A 22,216-nucleotide genomic window follows, 5' to 3' on the forward strand; every position below is an offset into this window, starting at 1 on the left:
TGACGTTCTTTCATCCTCCTCACTGCTTGTTGCCATGAGCCCTGTTTATACCAGGTGCTAACATGTGTTCCATGTCCAGATCTTGTCCACATTTTGGTTGTCCCCACATTTTTAGACAGGTATAGATGATTAAAAGACTCATTGTGGTCTGTTTGTGATCAGGTCTTACTGACCACCTCCTGAGGTAGTCAGCGATGCATTGTCTGGATATCTTACAAGTGTAGAACGATCTGGACAATGAAACAATTGAAATCAGTATTTATTTTGAAACAATAACTGTCAAATGATTTGTATACAGGGAAATCTGGTGACCACGCGGACACATTTTAATACCATGTGTAGATGCTACGGCTAATATGTGGGCACAATCAGAATGTGGACAAGATCAGGACTGAGGTACGTTAGCAACAGGCACAAACCGGGCTATGAAAGCACCTCGATAAACCTGTTAGATTAAGTCAGGTGTTTGGGATATTGAGATGTCTGTTGTGCGATTCCAGCATGATGTTAACAATGCAACATACCTGATATCTTCGCTTTACAAGATTCACAAAGGTCAACCTACACAATTCTGTTACAAAGGCCAAAAATCCTGGAGGGATCCTGTTGGACTGTTTAGTAAAGGTGGTCTCGTGCTCAAGTGGGAGCAATCTCTTAATACTCATAACAAAAGACAGAGGGAAATGTCAGAGCGTACAACTCCACAGAAGGAAACCTGGAAGATACCTGTGAACAACTAAATTACTCTCAAAATGCACAACCAGCTACCATGCTTGTCCTAGTAAGAATATTTGGCTCAAAGTGACGTGTCATGATCAGCTTTGATGACATCTAGAGGATGATCCCTGTTATTGCAACCAGGCCTTTCTGCTCACCGGGATACAATATAATGTGTGTTGGTTGAAAAATAAGCCATGGAAATGTTCAGCCATTACAAGCATTAGAGCACATGGTAGAATAGAACGGGAATACAACGGCAGTCAACGTTATGGATGTAACTCCACAGAGCGAGTGACAGGAACAGCAGAGACACAGCAAGCACCTCTCTTCCTGTTTTATTACGTAATTCATTCAATCGTTCATCGTCGCAGCTCGACAGTCATCAGCACATCGCTCTTTCGTCATGTGTCCCAGAACGTCACAGACTGAGACAGGTCGTAGACAATCTTCCATCCATACTGTACATGAACGTCAGTCTGTAGCTTTCTTGGTTTTCCTTGGTTGGTCTGTGTTATATTAACAAAATATATGATATATATATATATACGGATATTCCGGGAAAGAGAATCATAATAACAATAATGAATCATTATTTCAATTATAACAATCATTTTAATAAATACTTTGAGCGTTCTTAACCACACAAGGAGAATAAGGATGAGTTTGGCTCACCCCTCTACTGTACCTATGGGATTGACATCATCCCATACAAATAATAACACTAAACACACACACACACACACACGTACACACACACACGCACACACACACACACACGCACACACACACACACACACACACGTACACACACACGCACACACACACGCACACACACACGTACACACACACGCACACACACTCACACACACACACACTCACACACGTACACACACACTCACATACACACACACACTCCCATACACATAGTCAAGTAAATACTTGTATGTAGCCTTGACCGACTGCGCCATTAAAAAGTGTCCTTCTTCCTCTTCTTTCAGCAACCAGACAGTGTGGTGCACTCACGGGCCTGCAAGAGAATACACTCACGGGCCTGCAAGAGAATACACTCACGGGCCTGCAAGAGAATACACTCACGGGCCTGCAAGAGAATACACTCACGGGCCTGCAAGAGAATACACTCACGGGCCTGCAAGAGAATACACTCACGGGCCTGCAAGAGAATACACTCACGGGCCTGCAAGAGAATACACTCACGGGCCTGCAAGAGAATACACTCACGGGCCTGCAAGAGAATACACTCACGGGCCTGCAAGAGAATACAGAGTTCTCTCCATTCGCCGTCCACATCCCAAGCACCTTGTGTCAAGTCCTTCACAGTCTGTACTCTTGTGACACGGACATGTCAATGTCAATATCATGGCTCTTTAACCAAAGATTGGGTCCTTTTCCCCTTCAATGATGCTGTATCACTATCCAGTAGGTGAGGAAAAGGAAGTCAGGGGTACGGAATGTGGGAATTGTTTTTTTTTGTTGGTAGAAAACAGGTAGTATTCATTAACCATTTATTGCAAGTGGATTAACCCTCATTTCCCATGGTCCTCCTCTGCTCTCAGAGGACTTTTGTTGTAGTAAACTGTCCATATAACAGAGTGTATAAGGGGCTCTATACAGAGCAGTGATGACGATGAGAGAGAGGACGTTTGCTGGGAAACTCCAGCTTATAAGTTTCACACTTTCCCTAAATTCCTTGGTTTTCCAGAAATACTGGTTCAACAATTCCCGTATTTCCTGCTTATTCCAGGAATCTTTCAACCAGGATTTCTGGTAAACCAGGGAATTTTGGAAAAAATATTGGACGTTTTGCAACCCTATGAGGACATAAGGTAAAGAATGAGGGAGAAAAGCATCCTGTTTCGGCTCTCTCACAACAGATTTGCTCGTTCTACAGTACCTCCTTCACCCAAAATAACATGCGGTAACAAAACACAAGCAGACATGGACGCGCACGTGCGCACCCACACAGACACACAGTGTACACCCACACAGACACACAGTGTACACCCACACAGACACACAGTGTACACCCACACAGACACACAGTGTACACCCACACAGACACACAGTGTACACCCACACAGACACACAGTGTACACCCACACAGACACACAATTCGCCAAACCAATAGAAAATGCTGTGCTAAACAGGTTATGGCTGGAATGGTTCAAGCATTGAGAAGAATAAAATGAATTTGCTGTACAGAGCTGAGGAAATAAAGTCCTGCCGATTGTGCTGTGGAGCTTAAAATGGCTTCCTTGTTCCTGTTGCAGTCTTTGGGAGAGGGGGAGGACAGAGACCATCCCTATACAGGAAGATGCTATGTGGAGGTGAGGGAGGTGGACATGAGTTCTATAGAAGGTGATGCACAATAAGAGGGCAACTTATGCACTGATTTGGAAGTGCCTCGGGATTTGAGCGTCTGCCTACCATGACTACATGTAAATATGAAGGAGGGGCAGCAGGGCCCATATGAAGGGAACCCCCGAGGTGCTCTCATAATAAATCAGGTCACCCCCACAAAACAACTATTAACATGGACAGGGGCACTCCCAAGAGAATAATTCCAACCCTGTTGAGATGTGAATGTGTCTACGGCTGGCAAAGCTTCAGCCCAAGTCTTTGGGGAAGGAGCGAGCAGAGACAGACGCGACACCTGCATAGAGAGAGGCAGAGAGTCAACGGGGTGGTTTAGCAGAACGACTACTACTGCAGTACATGTAAATCGGGATGAGCACTTAGAAGTGTCCGTCTGGAAGTGGAATGGCTTACACGTTCCTTCCTTTTAGAGGACAGGTAATATGCGGAAGGTTAGCAGGGCACACTGGTCACTAGGGCACTAAAGGTTTGGACTCTAGGGACTGCGGAGTGGTCACTTAGAGGAATGTTGTCCCACACTGGGCGGCTTTGGAAGGGACACTAAGACGTGTGCTGTCCCGGATGCTGGGTGTGTACTAGGAGACTAGGAGACTAGGGGGCACAAGGCTTAGGAGTGACCAGCAGGAGAGAGGTACAGCCCGCTCAAGTGGGTTTCAGAGTGGACACTAGTAGGAGTACTGTTCGCAAAGGGATTGGGTACCAGAAATAAAGTGAGCACACCAGGAGTCTTTGAAGTGTGCACTAGGAGCAGTGCTCCTAGTGCATATACAGTAATGTGTGACTTAGCCGTAGTTCTGTCCACAGAGCTGTGCAGCCTGGTGCTGTTCACACAGGGGCAGGGTGCCGTCCAGATCCTGTCCATCCACATCCATGTCCATGAGGTTGGGCCTGGCAGCGCCGGTGCTGGCACTGCTGTCCCCAGAGCCCAGGGGACTGTCACAGCTGCTGCCCGGGGAAGAGCTCAGGGTTCTGGACAGGGAGCCCAGCTTCCATGGGTCCGGTCGCACCCTGGCTGGTGTTGGCCGAGGCCGGGGGGCGAACTCCAGGGTCTTGGGCCTCTCCAAGGGACTGATGATGGTCAGGGGCTCCAGGACCGGGACGGGGACAGGCGGAGCAGGGGCCTTGCGGCGGAGGACCCTTGGGAAGAGGCTGAAAGGGTCAGGGAGTCGGGGTATATCCAGGGTCTCCTTGTAACCTGAGAGAAGAGAGAGAAATACAGAGACCAGAGGGAGAGCAGAGGGAGAGAATAGATGGATGGAAGAACGACATGAACACTTTGTTGAGATGGATGGGCCGTGCCAGAGCCATGTGTTTTTTTAAGTTCAGGTGTAACTGAAATATACGCTGAGTGTACAACCCACCCCAGTTGTGTCAAGTTGGCTGGATGTCCTTTGGGAGGGTGGACCATTCTTGATACACACAGGAAACTGTTGAGCGTGAAAACCCCTGCAGCGTTGCAGTTCTTGACACACTTAAACCGGTGCACCTGGCACCTACTACCATACCCCGTTCAAAGGCACTTAAATCTTTTGTCTTGCCCATTCACCCTCTGAATGGCACATATTACACAATCCATGTCTCAATTGTCTCAAGGCTTTAAAATCCTTCTTTAACCTGTCTCCTTCTCTTCATCTACAACGATTTGAAGTGGATTGAAATAGATACATCAATAAGGGATCATAACAGTCACCTGGATTCTGGGCTCCCGGATTAGTTGCATTGACCCCCCCCCCCCATTTTTACGCTGCTGCTACTCTCTGTTGATTATCTATGCATAGTCACTTTACCTCTACCTACAGTTGAAGTCAGAAGTTTACATACACTTAGGTTGGAGTCATTAAATCTAATTTTGCAACCACTCCACAAATTTCTTGTTAACAAACTGTATCACAATTCCAGTGGGTCAGAAGTTTACATACACTAAGTTGACTGTGCCTTTAAACAGCTTGGAAAATTCCAGAAAATTATGTCATGGCTTTAGAAGCTTCTGATAGGCTAATTGACATCATTTGAGTCAATTGGAGGTGTACCTGTGGATGTATTTCAAGGCCTACCTTCAAACTCATTGCCTCTTTGCTTGACATCATGGGAAAATCATGGAAAAAAAAAACTGTAGACCTCCACAAGTCTGGTTCATCCTTGGGAGCAATTTCCAAACGCCTGAAGGTGCCACGTTCATCTGTACAAACAATAGTACGCAAATATAAACACCATGGGACCACGCAGCCGTCATACCGCTCAGGAAGGAGACGCGTTCTGTCACCTAGAGACGAACGTACTTTGGTGCAAAAAGTGCAAATCAATCCCAGAACAACAGCAAAGGACCTTGTAAAGATGCTGGAGGAAACAGGTACAAAAGTATCTATATCCACAGTAAAACAAGTCGACATAACCTGAAAGGCCGCTCAGCAAGGAAGAAGCCACTGCTCCAAAACCTCCATAAAAAAGCCAGACTACTGTTTGCAACTGCACATGGGGACAAAGATCGTACTTTTTGGAGAAATGTCCTCTGGTCTGATGAAACAAAAATAGAACTGTTTGGCCATAATGACCATTGTTAGGTTTGGAGGAAAAAGGGGAGGCTTGCAAGCCGAAGAACACCAACCCAACCATGAAGCACGGGAGTGGCAGATTCATGTTGTGGGGGTGCTTTGCTGCAGGAGAGACTGGTGCACTTCACAAAATAGATGGCATCATGAGGGAGGAAAATTATGTGGATATATTGAAGCAACATCTCAAGACATCAGTCAAGAAGTTGAAGCTTGGTCGCAAATGGGTCTTCCAAATGGACAATGACTCCAAGCATACTTCCAAAGTTGTGGCAAAATGGCCTAAGGACAACAAAGTCAAGGTATTGGAGTGGCCATCACAAAGCTCTGACCTCAATCCTATAGAAAATTTGTGGACAGAACTGAAAATGCATGTGTGAGCAAGGAGGCCTACAAACCTGACTCAGTTACACCAGCTCTGTCAGGAGGAATGGGCCAAAATTCACCCAACTTATTGTGGGAAGCTTGTGGAAGGCTACCCAAAATGTTTGACCCAAGTTAAACAATTTAAAGGCAATGCTACCAAATACTAATTGAGTGTATGTAAACTTCTGACCCACTGGGAATGTGATGAAAGAAATAAAAGCTGAAATAAATGATCCTCTACTATTATTCTAACATTTCACATTCTTAAAATAAAGTGGTGATCCTAACTGGCCTAAGACAGGGAATTTTTACTAGGATTAAATGTCAGGAATTGTGAAAAACTGAGTTTAAATGTATTTGGCTAAGGTGTATGTAAACTCCCGACTTCAACTGTATATATGTACTGTACATATTACCTCAATTATCTCGACTAACCTGAGCCCCCGCACATTGACTCTGTACTGGTACCCCCTGTATAATTCCTCGCTACTGTTATTTTATTGTTTCTCCTTAATTATTTGTTATTTGTTATTTTTCTATTTTCTTTTTCTTTCTTTCTTTTTTACTTCAGTTTATTTTAGTAAATACTTTCTTAACACTTCTCTTTCTTAACTCAATTGTTGGTTAAGGGCTTGTATTTCACTGTAAGGGCTACACCTGTTGTATTCGGCGCATGTGACAAATACAATTTGATTTGATTTGATTCACCCGGTCAGTCTATGTCATGGAAAGAGCAGGTGTCCTTAATGTTTTGTACACAGTGTATTGCTTCCTGTTCTTCAATCCAAAGCTCATAGTGACATCATGCTTTCCCAACACACTCACCTGCATGTAGGGGGAGGATGCGGGGCCCTGGTGGGGGCGGCATGGGCATGCTGCCGTCCGAGGGGGTCCTGCGGTGCCCTAGGGTTTGGGCGCGGGGGCGTATCGCCCCATCAGAGGGGGTGCGTCTGTGCCCCCTGTTCATGGTTGCAGACACGTGGGTGGGAGTGAGGGACTGGTTGGGCTCCCTCTTGAAGCTCTCTGCCCTCAGATCCAGGAGGGGGTTAAGGGAGGGGACGGGGGGCACCGCGGGGAGGGAGACACCCACTGCAGGGGTCAACGCCAAGTCCTCAAGGTCCGAGGGAAGGAGGGATTTGGTGGAGTTGCAGTCTGAGAGGGAGGAGAGGGAGAGGAGGGTGACGGAGGGAGAGGGGTCCGTGCAGGGGAGAGTAGAGTCGTGGCGGCGGGACAGAGAGAGGGACAGGGCGCGGCTCGGAGGAGAGGTGCTGCGGCGGAAGCGACCCGTTCGCTGGAAAAGGCTGTCCTTTTTCTTGCGCTGCTCCTCTCTAAGGTCCTGCTCGTCCTGTTGGACCTAGACACACACATGGAAACTGGTCAGTTCTTACTGGCATCTACTGTACATTCTACGGTTGTACAATGTCAACTGACACACATACTTGACCTTGTCAACTCCCAGGTGTAGAGTATAAACCATTATTCAATGTATTAAAATAATCTCTACAGCAGGTGGCATGATTGACTTGTTTTTTGCCATGGTTTGGGTCATTTTGTCCATCTGGGGGTTACAGACCCTTTTCCTGCTCCTCCCTTCCTCTCTCCCTTCCTCCCTCCGTTACCTGTAGTCTCCCCAGCTGTAGCAGGTCCAGCCCCAGACCTACAGAGGCCAGTAGGGAGGCACAGCCCAGTAGCAGCAGGTCGCTCTTCTTCCTCTGGCTGCAGCGCCGCAGAGAGTCCTGGTAACCCACCCCACTCCCTAGCCCAGCAGGCCCCAGCCCGGGCCCCAGCCAGCTACCCGAGGGACCTCCCTCCTCCACAGACCCGTTACTGCTGGTCTCTGGGGGCATCAGAGACCCGGGCGACTCCTCCAACTCACAGTGCTCCTCTGTCAGAGAGAGAGCGAAAGAGAGCGAAAGAGAGAGAAAGAGAGAGATAAGAAAGTGTGAGAGGGAGAACAAGGCATTTCAATCAATCAAGAGTCTAACTGATTTTGTATCCATAGTATGTTTTACAATCTCTTTTCTGTTGCAGAAATAGTGATAAACACAGAGACTCACCCATTTCATTGAGGCTGGAGAAGCCGACGGTCATGGGAGCGTGTTTTGGAGACTTGCCCAGATTCGGGGCACTAGAGGACCACACCTTGCATCCGTCGCCTAGCGACTTCAACCTGCAAGACGAAGAAGATTGGGTTAATAATGTTTACTGATACCATACACCAAACACTCGCCAGAATAACGTTCAGAGATGATTTGAATATGCAAATGCTAAAATCAGAAAGGGTAGCAGGCAGGTAGGGGATTGGTCTATCAAGGGGTTGTTTTTGGACCATGACTGTTACCTGTCCTCTCCACCCAGTCTCTCTCTCTGGAGAGTGGAGCTGGGGCCCCACGTGCGTCCCTTCTTTTTGCTAGCTGCCAGGTCCTCCTTCTTACACACGGCACTGCGGCCCCATGTCTTACTGCCGTCGCTGGGCGTCACTGAGGGCCACAATAACACAGGTGTTGTCGTTATAACACAACAAATGAAATTCCTGATGTGCAGTGAGCGTAACAAAATGGATTCACTTGCACACAAGATCCAGGGAGGGAATCCACAATTTGGTATTATATTGACACAATAGCGTCCCTCACAATTGAATAACTGGTATTAACTTTTGTTGTGTCCTCTGTCCTCCAGTTCCCCTCAACCCCTGTCCCTGTCTCCCCCACAGATCAACTCACGTCGTATGGCCCTGAGGCGGGGTATGACCCCTGGGCTGGCTGGAGGTGTGGTGCTCTCACTGCCCTGGGGTTTCCTCTTATCCACGCTCGGAGACGCCTGCACTGTGATCTTATGCTCAAAACCTGTGTACATACAAAACAGGGAGGGATTAGAGTCAAAATTCCAAATTGCTTGGTTTTACAGAAATCCTGGTTGGAAGATTCCTGGAATCAGGAGGGAATAAGAAAAAAACTGGGAATCCTCCAACTGGTATTTCTTAAAAACCGGTGGATTTTGGCAAAGTTACCAGAATTTTGCAATCCTAATAAGGATAGAAAGAGAAAATGATGCCCTATTCAAATAATAGGATAAATGTTTGGGTGCAATATCTGCCACCACCCACCAGAGGGCAGACTGATGCTGTTGCTGTCTCGGCCCAGTTTGAGTAGTCTGCTCTTTTTGAAGTGGCCCTTGCGCTTCTTGACCCTGGGCTTCTCCTGGTACATCTGGTGGATGATGATGTTGAGTTCACGCTCCACGATATCGATCTCTCTCTCAGCCAGCTCCTGCTCTCTCCTCTTCAGCTGCTCCTCCTGCTCCCTCTGCTCCTCAGCCGCACGAGCCAACGCCTCCTCCCAGGAACGCAACTCCTACAGGAGAGAAGAGGGGCATGTCAAGGAAATGGAGCATTTGGAACAAAAAATGTAGATGTAATGTTACAGCAACATAACACCCTGTCGAGGATCTTCACATTGTCAAGGCAGCAGCACTTTGCAACCTGCACTTTGAGGGCGATGTTGACAACATTCTCACATGACCGTGTGGGCTCCTCTCACCTTCTCCTTGGCCCTGAGCTCGTCAAACATCTGCTGGATCTCCAGCCTCCAGTCCTCCTGCAGAGAGTGGAAGGACTCCAGGGGCATCTGAAACATGGCCGACTGTTCGATGGCCAGCAGTCGCATCAGGATATTAGTGAAGGACGGGCGACTGTGGGGGTTAGGGCTCCAGGACTCTGAGGACGGGGAGAGGAGGTTGAGTAAATATAACTTTCATGTAAATTCCCAAACAACAAAGTACAGTGGTTGTCTTTTAGATGTACACATCTCCCCTCCACCTCCACCACTGAACAGACTGCAGTGCTCTGTAGCGCCATTTGCCCTCAGATCCCAAACAATTGCTAATAGACAGACAGATCATATTTAAAGTCGTTGGAATGGGCAGAGGAAAAAGAAAGAGGAGAGGAAAGAGAGGAGAGACAGGAATAAACAGAGAGCAGACACAGTAGAGAGGGGTGACAAAGGAGAGATTAAAGGATGAACAGGGATAAGACGGAGGAGAGGGAGAGAGGGATGAAGAGAGAAAGAGCATTAGGGATGCATGGAAATAGTGGAGAGAGAGAAGTGGAGCAAGAGACTATAAAATCACCAGTTTGCTGACTGGGAGGTGAACCTACTCTCCCTCTGGCCTCCAACAATAATAGACGTGAAACTGGGCTGACAGGAAGCCATCTTGGCTCTCATCAATAAGTGAAACTGGGCTGACAGGCGACCATCTTGGTTCTAATCAATAAGTGAAACTGGGTTGACAGGCGACCATCTTTGCGCTACTCCATAGGTGAAACTGGGCTGACAGCCAGCCATCTTGGTTCTTACCTGCCAGCAGGAGTGCGAAGGGCTCGGGACAGGTGGACGGGACGGGCAGGGTCAGTTTGTTCATGGCCACTCCGTACGCCACGGCCAGCGCATCTATCTCACGGTACGGAACCTCTCCTGTTAGCAGCTCCCATAGCAACACCCCGAAACTGAGGAGAGAGAGACGGGGGGAGAGAGAGGTACAGCTTAAAATCACAGGCACTTGTCATGATTGCACAGGCTATTCATATATTAACTTAACACACCCTTTATGTTACCTTCTATATATGGCGGATGTAAATTGCCGCTGAGGGTATGAATAGTGGAAGTATTGAAAGAACATGGACACTAGCTACTGACTGTGGGTGTTGCATGTGCCCCATGCTGTGTGTACTACATGTCCCACAGTAAAAAAAACCCCGCACAGTTACATGACAGAGTGTTCTACCTCCAGACGTCGCTGCTCTTGGAAAACAGGGAGAGTTTGATGACCTCGGGGGCCATCCAAGCGTAGGTGCCCGCCGCGCTCATCTTGGTGGTCTGGTGCCACTCCCGTGCCAGGCCAAAATCTGTGATCTTCAGGGTCCTACCACCCAGATCCTCCCTCTCAATGGGCTCCAGGATCAGGACTGAGGAGAAAGAGGGAAGGAGATGGCGGCGAGAGAAAGAGCGACGGACAGAAGGGGGGATGGAATAGGTGGAAAGAAGGAAGAGATAGTTTGAGTTTGTCATGCATAGCACTAACTCTACTACACTCCGTCCTCCAACAGAGGCCCTTATCCAAAGCACAGCACACAGCACACCCTACCATCACATACATCGATAGTAGGTGTGGTTATTGACAAAAGCAATTCAGGTTAAGTGTGTGATTCAAGGGCAGTGCAACCTGGGGATTATCAGCCAGTATCTGACCCTAGTCACCTGGCCATATTCCTCTAATAGGCCATATCTGTCATGAACCTGTATTTTCCTCAGGTCTACACTCAACATATAGCCCTGTTGACAAAAGGTTTGGTCAGAGCAGTGTTCAGGTCTCTGCCTCACCGACATTATACACTGTACCCAGCACGTCCGTTTTGAGAATTTCCCTACGATGTTGCAACCGTTTCAAAGTCTCTGGGTGACATAGGTGAGTTGGCTTTTCCTGTTGAACTCCCAGCATTGACCTTTCTGCTCTCTCCTGTCCTCTCCTCTCCATGCACTTCCTCCTTCATTTCCGCATGAGGGCTGGCTATGGAAATATTTGGAGTGTACACAGTCCACAGTGCTGGGAGAGAGGAGGGGATTGTACTTGCTTATCTACAGGCGTATGCAAAGGGAGGCAGGGAGAGGCACAGCACACAGCTGAGTCTTTGTTTAAGCACGCGCACACTCACATACACACACACACACAGACCTGGCTCACGTGAAACAGGTGTGCCTCCGAGACTCATTATATGCTGACAGGCAGCTAATGTCAAAACACACGCAATTAAAAGGTAATGTCAAGTACAGTACATATAGTATATACTGAGTCTTCGATTGATCAAGATTTCACCATATCCTGGGCTTTTCTTAATCTCCCGATGCCGACCACTATTCATCAAATACCATTCTGACATTTCATTTTAGGTCAATCAACAATGTTCTGGGTTCAATGGCATGATAACATACTGTATACGGTGCCTTCAGAAAGTATTCATACCCCTTGACTTCCTCCACATTTTGTCGTGTTACGGCCTATAGTCATCATTGATTAAATAGATTTTATTTCTCACCCAACTACACACACTATCCCATAATGGCAAAGTAAAAACATGTTTTTAGACATTTCTGCAAATTTATTGAAAATGAAATATAGACATATCTAATTTACATAAGTATTCACACCCTTGAGTCAATACTTTGTAGAAGCATCTTGGCAGCGAGTACAGCTGTGAGTCTTTCTGGGTAAGTCTCTAAGAGCTTTCCACACGTGGAATACGTAACATTTGCCCATGTTCTTTTCAAAAATCTTCAATCTCTGTCAAATTGGTTGCTGCTCATTGCTAGACAACCATTTTTAGGTCTTGCCATAGATTTTCAAGTAGATTTAAGTCAAAACTGTAACTCGGGAACATTCACTGTCTTCTTGGTAGCAACTCCAGTGTAGATTTGGCCTTGTGTTTTAAGTTATTGTCCTGCTGAAAGGTGAATTCATCTCCTAGTGGAAAGCAGACTGAACCAGGTTTTCCACTAGGATTTTGCCTCTGCTTAGCTCCATTCTGTTTCTTTTTTTATCCTGAAAGCTCCTGAGTCCTTAATGATTACAAGCATACCCATAACATGACGCAGCCACCCCTATGCTTGAAAATATGGAGAGTGTTACTCAGCAATGTGTTGTTTTGGATTTGCCCTAAACATTGTATTCAGGTCAAAAAGTTAAATGATTTGCTAAATTTTATGCAGCGTTACTTTAGTGCCTTGTTGCAAACAGGATGTATGCTTTGGAATATTTTTTTATCATGGACAGGCTTCCTTCTTTTCACTGTCAATTAGGTTAGTATTGTGGAGTTACTAAAATGTTGTTGATCCATCCTCAGTTTTCTCCTATCACAGCCATTAAACTGTTTTAAAGTCACCATTGGCCTCATGGTGAAATCCCTGAGCGGTTTCCTTCCTCTCCGGCAACTAAGTTAGTAAGGATGCCTGTATCTTTGTAGTGACTGGGTGTATTGATACACCATCCAAAGTGCAATTAATAATTTAAACAATATTATTGCACTCAGAGTGACAACAGGCAACTTATTATGTTACTTGTTAAGCACATTTTTAATCCTGAACTTATTTAAACTTTCCATAACAAAGGCGTTGAATACTTACTGACGTAAGACATATCAGCTTTTCATTTTTCATTCATTTATAAAAACTTAATTCCACTTTGAACCTTATGGGGTATGTGTGTATAGGCCAGAGACAAAAATAAAAAAAATATTACAATTCAGACTATAACACAGCAAAATGTGGAAAAGTCAAGGGGTGTGAATACTTTCTGAAGGCACTGTACAGTATGTCACAAGAGGCCATAGTTGGGGGCTCATTTGGTAGAGCATTGCACTTGTAACGCCAGGGTCCTGGGTTTGATTCCCACAGAGAACCAGTACGAGAAAATGTACGAATTCACTACTTTTAAGTTGCAAGAGATGAGTCTCTTGTAAAATGTAAATATTGCCTGTCTATTCGTCAACATGCACATTTGTGTTTGTGTGTGCATGCGTTTGTATGTTTCACATGAGTGTGTGTGTGTATAGCTTCCACCCAAGTGTAATCTGAGGGACAGGGAATAGGGGACGGCTGCTGACATTGATAATAAGCCATTGTCATCCCCCAGCTCTCTTTTTCTATTTCAATACCGCTGTCTCTCTCTCTGTGAGGGACAGCTGTCTCCCCAGGGCTGGCTGGGCTCTGTGTGTGAGTGTTTGTGTGTGTGTGTGTGTGTGTGTGTGTGTGTGTGTGTGTGTGTGTGTGTGTGTGTGTGTGTGTGTGTGTGTGTGTGTGTGTGTGTGTGTGTGTGTGTGTGTGTGCGCGTGCGTGTGTGTGCGTGCGTGCGTGTGCGTCAGTGAGTGCCTGTGAAAGATGGAGAGAGTAAAAGAGACAGAGAAAGAGAGAGAGGGAGGCAGAGAGAGGGAGAGAGTGTGAGAGAGGCATGAATGTTGTGCGTCTGTTCGCATGTGAAACTGAGCGTGTCTGTCTGTCAGAGTCCATGTGTGTGTTTGAGTTGATACAACTTTGATTTTGGTGTTTGACTACAGTATGCGCGCTGTACGTAGCAGTGTGCGAATATGTGGGGCGTGCTAGTGTTTGTGTCTGTGTATCTCAGTGAGCTTGAGAGCGAGAGAGGGAGAATGTATACAGATATCTGTGATCAAAGCAGAGGCACCTGCTCTCGACTAGCTCTCATGTTGTCACCATGTTTTCAGCTCCAGCGCAGCATTTCTCAGCGTAACCACACTGATAGCTTATACAAAACACTGAAATATTTACACATCTACTGTAGCTAAGCTTGAAAAACAACACAGTGCCGTTCTTGTTCGTACATATTATTCACAAAGAGGTAAAGAATTCACGTGCTGCATGGCAATAATGTTGACGTCAGTTACTGGCACTCAAAAAAACACGAAGTGCCATCAACATTTTTCTAGTTTCCATTACCTTCCTCCGCCACAGCCCAGACATAACCACCCCCTCATTCTTTCCTTCGATCCCTCCGCCCCCAGACACTGGACCCTGACCCTCATAGGAGAGCAGAGCAATGTTGTGAGTCACTCTTTACACAGAGGACAGATAAAGACTAACCATGGAGACTTAACCTCAGGGATTAGTCTTTAAAGAGGCAATCTGCAATTTCTACATCCATTTTGCGATTTGCCACATCCATCATTTTGATTATTTTTATCCGTAGCTCTGTCTATGATTTTGAGAGCGGTTACATTTCTCCAGCCCCATCCCTCAAATGTTTACCAAAACGGGATACCCGCTTTGTTAAGGTTAGTCATGACAACAGGTTATGTTAAGTACAGGTGGCTGATACACATTGGAGGTGGAGGGGAGTGAGACAAGACTAAAACGCTTATTACTGTACTGTTATTATGCATCGATCATATATATTTATATATGAGTAATTATTACTATTAAATGGGAAGTTCCTTGGTGTCCACATCACCAACAAACTATCATGGTCCAAACACACCAACACAGTCATGAAGAGGGCACAACAACGCCTATTCTCCCGCAGGAGACTGAAAAGATTTGGCATGGGTCATCAGATCCTCTGAAAGTTCTACAGCTGCACCATCTAGAGAATCCTGACTGGTTGCATCACCGCCTGGTATGGCAACTGCTCGGCCTCCGAGTGCAAGACGCTAACAAGGGTAGTGCGTACAGCCCAGTACATCACTGGGGCCAAGCTTCCTGCCATCCAGGACCTCTATACCAGGCGGTGTCAGAGGAAGGCCCTAAAAATTGCACAAGACTCCAGCCACCTTAGTCATAGACTGTTGTCTCTGCTACAGCACAAAAAGCGATACTGGAGCGCCAAGTCTAGGTCCAAAAGGTTTCTTAACAGCTTCTACCCCCAAGACATAAGACTGCTGAACAGCTAATCAAATGGCTACCCGGACTACTTGCATTGATTTGCTACACAGCTTAACCAGTTAGTCTACTTTACTTTGGTGTGGGGTGACTTTAATGTGCAGGGTCATCAACCTCAGTTGTTATGGTAACCAGGGCAGAGGTCGTGCTCTGTCAGACAGGAAGCTAAGGAGCTGAGACTGAGACAGAGAGATGAGCCTGGGAGAACTAGGTAGATTTGACAACACAGTTAGTAAACAAGCATAGTGGCCTCACTGACCTGGACCCCCTATACTCCTCTTCCCCCTCCTACTCTGTCCTCATCCCTCCTCTATCTTTCCCTCCCCTCACTTTCTTTTCCTCCAACCTCTCTTTCACTTCTACCTTCCTCCCCATCCCTTCCTGTCCTTAATACTAACAAGAAGCATATGGCTGAGCTCTTTAATCTCACCTTCATTAAGCCAAGATTCCTTGCCCGTCCAACACTTCCTCATCTCCCAGCTCTTCTAATGCAACTAGCCCTGATGCTCCTCCCTCCTTTTCCCCTGCCCGCTACAAAGTTTCTCCCTGCAGGCGGTCACTGAGTCTGAGGTGCTAAAGGAGCTCCTTAGACTTGACCCCCGCAAAAAACATCTGGGTCAGATGGTTTAGATCCTTTCGTCTTTAAGGTTGAAGGCCCTATCATCGCCGAGCCTATCTCTCACCTTTGTAACCCGTGGCTCCTCTCTGGGGAGGTTCCTAGTGCTTGGAAGGCAGCCACGGTGCATCCTTTATTTAAAGGGCGAGATCAAGGTGATCCTAACTGTTATAGGCCAATTTCTATCTTGCCCTGTTTATCAAAAGTGTTGGAAAAATGGTAAATAATCAACTGACTGGCTTTCTTGATGTCTATAGTATTCTCTTATTGTCACACTCTGATCTGTTTCATCTGTCCTTGTAATTGTCTCCACCCCCTCCAGGTGTCGCCCATCTTCCACATTATCCCCTGTGTATTTATACCTGTGTTCTCTGTTTGTCCGTTGCCAGTTCGTCTTGTTTGTCAGGTCAACCAGCGTTTTGTTCTCAGCTCCTGCTTTTCCCAGTCTCTCTTTTTCTCGCCCTCCTGGTTTTGACCCTTGCCTGTCCTGAATCTGAGCCCGCCTGCCTGACCATTCTGCCTGAGCCTGCCTGCCAACCTGTACCGTTGCCCCACCTCTGGTTTACTGACTCCTGCCTGTCTTGACCTGTCTATTGCCTGCCCCTGTTGGAATATTAAACCATTGTTAATTTGACGTGTCTGCATCTGGGTCTTACCTTGATTCCTGATAGTTATGGATGTGTCACTGCAACCTTAAATATCCTAAATAATGTCACCATTGCCATTGATTCTAATAAATGTTGTGCTGAGATTTTTATTGACTTGGCCAAAGCTATTGACTTGGCCGAGACCATTCCATTCTTGTGGGTCGGCTAAGGAGTATTGGTGTCTCTGAAGGGTCTTTGGCCTGGTTTGCTAACTACCTCTCCCAAAGAGTGCAGTGTGTCAAGTCTGAACATCTGCTGTCTCAGCCACTGCCTGTCACCAAGGGAGTACGCCATGCTCTTCTCAATTTACATCAACAACATACACTAGATTACCAAAAATATCGTCGAACATCTCATTCCAAAATCATGGGAATTAATATGGAGTTGGTCCCCCCTTTGCTGCTTTAACAGCCTGCACTCTTCTGGGAAGGCTTTCCACTAGATGTTGTAACATTGCTGCGGGGACTTGCTTCCATTTAGCCACAAGAGCAATAGCGAGGTCGGGCACTGACGTTGGGCGATTAGGCCTGGCTTGCAGTCGGCGTTCCAATTCATCCTAAAGGTGTTCAATGGGGTTGAGGTCAGGGCTCTGTGCATGCCATTCAAGTTATTCCGATCTCGACAAACCATTTCTGTATGGACCTCGCTTTGTGCAAAGTTGGAAGCACATAATCTTCTAGAATGTCGTTGTATGCTGTAGGGTTAAGATTTCCCTTCACTGGAACTAAGGGGCCTAGCCCGAACCATGAAAATTCAGCCCCAAACCATTATTCCTCCTCCACCAAACTTTACAGCTGGCACTATGCATTGGGGCAGAGAGCATTCTCCTGGCATCCGCCAAACCCAGATTTGTCCATCGGACTGCCAGATGGGGAAGTGTGACTCGTAACTCCAGAGAACGCGTTTCCACTGCTCCAGAGTCCAATGGCGGCGAGCTTTACACCACTCCAGCCGACACTTGGCATTGCGCATGGTGATCTTAGACTTGTGTGCGGTTGCTCGGCCATGGACATTCGATTTTTACTCACTACGCTCTTCAGCACTTGGTGGTCCCGTTCTGTGAGCTTGTGTGGCCTACCACTACGCGGCTGAGCCGTTGTTGCTCCTAGATATTTCCACTGCACAATAACAGAACTTACAGTTGACCGGGGCAGCTATAGCACGGTAGAAATTGGACGAAATGACTTGTTGGAAAGTTAGCATCCTATGACGGTGCCACGTTGAAAGTCACTGAGCTCTTCAGTAAGGCCATTCTACTGCCAATGTTCGTCTATGGAGATTGTATGGCTGTGTGCTCGATTTTTATGCACCTGTCAGCAGCGGGTCTGGCTGAAACAGCCGAATCCACTAATTTGAAGGGGTGTCCACATACTTTTGTGTAGTATAGTGTAGTTCAGGAAGGACTCAACATTAGGACCCCCACCCCCACCCTGACTGGTGTGGTTAATACCTCTGAGGGTTTATAGCTTCAGGTAGTCACATCATACAAGTACTTGGGAGTATGGCTAGATGGTACACTGTCCTTCTCTCAGCACATATCCAAGCTGCAGGCTAAGGTGAAATCTAGGCTTGGTTTCCTCTATCGTAATCTCTCCTCTTTCACCCCAGCTGCCACACTAACCCTGATTCAGATGACCATCCTACCCATGCTAGATTACGGAGACGTAATTTAGAGAGAAGGCAGGTAAGGGTGCTCTCAAGCGGCTAGATGTTCTTTACCATTCGGCCATCAGATTTGACACCAATGCTCCTTATAGGACACATCACTGCACTCTATACTCCTCTGTAAACTGTCTATCTCTGTATACCTGACCTAGACCCATTGGTTGATGCTTATTTATAAAACCCTCTTAGGCATCACTCCCCCCTATCTGAGAAATCTACTGTAACTCTCATCCTCCACATATAACCCTCATCCTCCCGTTCTGCCAGTCACATTCTGTTAAAGGTCCCCAAAGCCCACACATCCCTGGGTCGCTCGTCTTTTCAGTTCGCTGCAGCTAGCGACTGGAACGAGCTGCAAAAAACACTCAAACGGGACAGTTTTATCTCCACCTCTACATTCAAAGACTCAATCATGGACACTCTTACTGACACTTGTGTCTGCTTCACGTAATGTATTGTTGTCTCTACCTTTTTGCCCTTTGTGCTGTTGTCTGTGCTCAATAATGTTTGTACCATGTTGTGCTTCTGCCATGTTGTGTTGCTACCATGCTGTGTTGTCATGTGTTGCTACCACGTTGTGTTGTTGTCTCTCTTTATGTAGTGTTGTGGTGTCTCTCTTGTCGTGGTGTGTTTTGTCCTACATTATTATTTTAATCCCAGGCCCTGTCCCCGCAGGATGCCTTTTGCCTCTTGGTAGGCCTTCATTGTAACTAAGAATTTGTTCTTAATTGACTTTCCTAGTTAAATAATGGTTAAATAAAAACAAAACAAATGAAAGTATTTTTCTTAGTTAATCTCTCCCGCTCCCTCTTTCCTTCCTCTCAGTCCCCCACCTCTCTCCCTCCCCCCCTCTCTCTCTCTCTACGCCCCTCACTCACTCCTTCTCATCTCTCTCTCTCTCTCTCTACGCCCCTCACTCACTCCTTCTCATCTCTCTCTCTCTTTCTGTCCACAGAGGAACAGGTGTAGCCTGCAGGGGGGAACAGCTGTTGCCTCCAACGAATCAACCCCCCCCCCCCCCCCGCTACAAAGACCCCTGCTCCCCGGAATCCCTCCCAGCCCTCCACACACACAGACACCACTCTGATACCTGCTGGGTCTACTAGTCTAACAGGGCAGAACACTATCCACCGCCGTCCTGCAGATTAAACAGCCCCTGCGATGAAGCTGCTCAGGCAGCGTGGCATGTTTCGACTGTCCTCCTCCTCACTAGGGACAGGAGCTTATGAATGGAGTGTATTCTGCCTGCAATTGCCCACCTCAGTTGAATTTCCAGACCGAAAAACATTCTTCAAGAAATAGGTTGCAAGATTTTCTCTGTAGGAATTTCTACATGGTGGCGAGAGGGATTTCTGAGAAGAGGGTTTTGGGCTGGCTTAAAGTTTAGGTGACAAACGTGGCTGTGAGCCAACCAATGATTGGCATGGCTGTGAGCCAATGTGAGAGTGCAAAGGGCTCTATTATCCTTCTACTCCAATAGAAGTTTTTGATACAGTCACTACCCCCGCCCCTCAGGGCCAGTCTGTGGGACTCCACTTCACTGCAGATCACAGCCCTGCCGACAAAGCCACCCCCCATGTACCCACCCAGCCATCCCCTACTCACCCCCTTATCTCCATCCCTCGCTCCCCCGTGCCCCCTCCCATGTCTGTCTGCCATTCCAGCTGTCGCCTGCCTAGGATCAACTCAGACTACCCACACTGGGGAGGTGAGATGGAAAGAAAGAAAGAGAGAGAGAGAGAGAGAGAGAGGGAGAGAAAGAGAGAGCGATGGGAGGGAGAGTAAAGGTGACCACATGCTTACCATCTGAAACAGTTTGTGCCAGTCAAAAGTTTGGACACACCTACTCATTCAAGGGTTTTTGTTTATTTTTACTATTTTCTACATTGTAGAATAATAGTGAAGACATCAAAACTATGAAATAACCCATATGGAATCATGTAGTAACCGAGAAAGTGTTAAACAAATCAAAATATATTTTATATTTCAGATTCTTCAAAGTAGCCACCCTTTTCCTTGATGACAGCATTGCACACTCTTTGCATTCTCTCAACCATTGAAGAATCTCTACTGTTGACTAATCACTGACGAAGGGGCGTAGACTTCGGCTACTAAACCCTCGGCTTGACTCATCAAAGAAAATGTGCACGAACAGCCGAAAAAAACCTTGCCGGAGACCAAAACAGACAAACATGTCCAAAAATGGTGTCATAAAACATGCACAAACTGTTTGGGATGGGACGCAAGCGGATGCCTTTAAGGGAGAGGGACAGAAGAAAGGGACAGAGAGTCTGAGGAGATGTGGGGGAGGGGATGGAGATAAGAAGGAAGGAGGCAAGGAAGAGAGAAAATTGACAAGAGAGAGACAGGAATGAGGGCAAGGGCAGAGGGATGAGGATAAACTGGCAGACAAGGTGGTGGAGAAAGGAGGGCAAGGGCAAGATGGAGAGGAAAATGGAGTGAGATTGGTAGAGGATTAGTGGCATGAGAAATAGAGAAGTGGATGAAAAGATGAAGGGTGAAGGAGTGAAAGAGATGACTGGCTTTTTTTTCATCGTGCTGGTAGGATATCTGGTAGGATATCTGGTAGGATATCTGGTAGGATATCTGGTAGGATATTCTTCATGTCTTGATGTCCATCTAGGTCCTTCCTTCTTTCGCACGTTCCTGTTCTGACACTCACTAAGGAGAAACCATACACCAGTCAAGAACACTAACCCATCTCACAAAACCCTACACTAGGATACAAGTACAGTATACAACACTGCTCTTAATTGTGCATGGTATAGCCGGCGCGTACCATGAAGCTTGGGGAAGCTTTCCCTAAAGTAAATTGAAATATTCTATACCCTAATTAGCCTACTCCTGTCTATACAGAAATCAATTAAATCTTTCAAAATAGGCTACTAAAGCATGATTTGGCCTCAGAGGATCATTAGCTTCTGCTGTAGATAGTTTTAAATCTCATTGCCTACAGTCGGAAGGAAAGATAGCGTGCGCAATTTGGGCAGCGTGCGAGGCAAATACTAAATATGTGATTGTTGAATTGCGACTGTCAGTGAAAAGTAGAGAGGCCCAGCCAAGCATATCGCAATATTTCAAAATACAATTGCGGGGAAACGATAGTTTGGAAAGCAAATGGCTTTTGCTGTAAAGAAGACAATTGAAAATACTCTAATCTGTGTTTTAGTTTATCTAAATTCTCAACTTAATTGAGCTAACAACAGTATACTATGTTATTGGTACCAGTGGAGAGCATCGGCCTTATCCCCAGGGAGTACACTGTGCATATTCATTCTTTATCGTTGTTGGGTCAGTGTCAAGTTTGTTTTTGGACAATACTTTTCTCCGGCAGTTTAGGTGGACGTCATATTTTCTTCTTCTGTCTCCCATTCTCATAGGCCTGTTATATTGATCTGTTTGTCAGTGTCAACAGAGTAGCGTAGGCTACCATGTCATTTATCGTATTTAAGAAAAGGTTCTGTTAATGTCTCCAGTTTTATAACGTGTAGTAGAATTGCATGAAATGTGTTTATAAAAATCAACAACAAAAAAATCCTGTGCAAAGAAAGAAGAAACATATCTGATATACAGTCGTGGCCAAAAGTTTTGAGAATGACACAAATATTAATTTTCACAAAGTCTTCTGCCTCAGTTTGTATGATGGCAATTTGCATATACTCCAGAATGTTATGAAGAGTGATCAGATGAATTGCAATTAATTGCAAAGTCCCTTTTTGCCATGCAAATGAACTGAATCCCCAAAAAACATTTCCATTGCATTCCAGCCCTGCCACAAAAGGACCAGCTGACATC

At 46.3% G+C, this 22,216-nt stretch overlaps 1 protein-coding gene across 1 annotated transcript in view; it reads right to left on the minus strand.

Moving 5' to 3' along the window:
* Positions 1-1,712: 1,712 nt before the first annotated feature.
* The window catches only part of LOC115162967 (mitogen-activated protein kinase kinase kinase 10-like), a 34,635-nt gene continuing 14,131 nt past the window's right edge, over positions 1,713-22,216 (minus strand). The window contains exons 2-11 of the mRNA XM_029714519.1: positions 10,812-10,992; positions 10,385-10,533; positions 9,569-9,744; positions 9,136-9,382; positions 8,753-8,875; positions 8,371-8,509; positions 8,087-8,199; positions 7,649-7,914; positions 6,855-7,383; positions 1,713-4,309 (exon numbers count right to left, since the gene is read on the minus strand). Coding sequence (XP_029570379.1) covers positions 3,897-4,309; positions 6,855-7,383; positions 7,649-7,914; positions 8,087-8,199; positions 8,371-8,509; positions 8,753-8,875; positions 9,136-9,382; positions 9,569-9,744; positions 10,385-10,533; positions 10,812-10,992 — 2,336 coding nt within the window. The 3' untranslated portion in view covers positions 1,713-3,896. The remainder of the gene's footprint in view (positions 4,310-6,854; positions 7,384-7,648; positions 7,915-8,086; positions 8,200-8,370; positions 8,510-8,752; positions 8,876-9,135; positions 9,383-9,568; positions 9,745-10,384; positions 10,534-10,811; positions 10,993-22,216) is intronic.

The sequence above is a fragment of the Salmo trutta genome, chromosome 26 (assembly GCF_901001165.1).
Source record: "Salmo trutta chromosome 26, fSalTru1.1, whole genome shotgun sequence".
Taxonomy (NCBI): Eukaryota; Metazoa; Chordata; class Actinopteri; order Salmoniformes; family Salmonidae; genus Salmo; species Salmo trutta.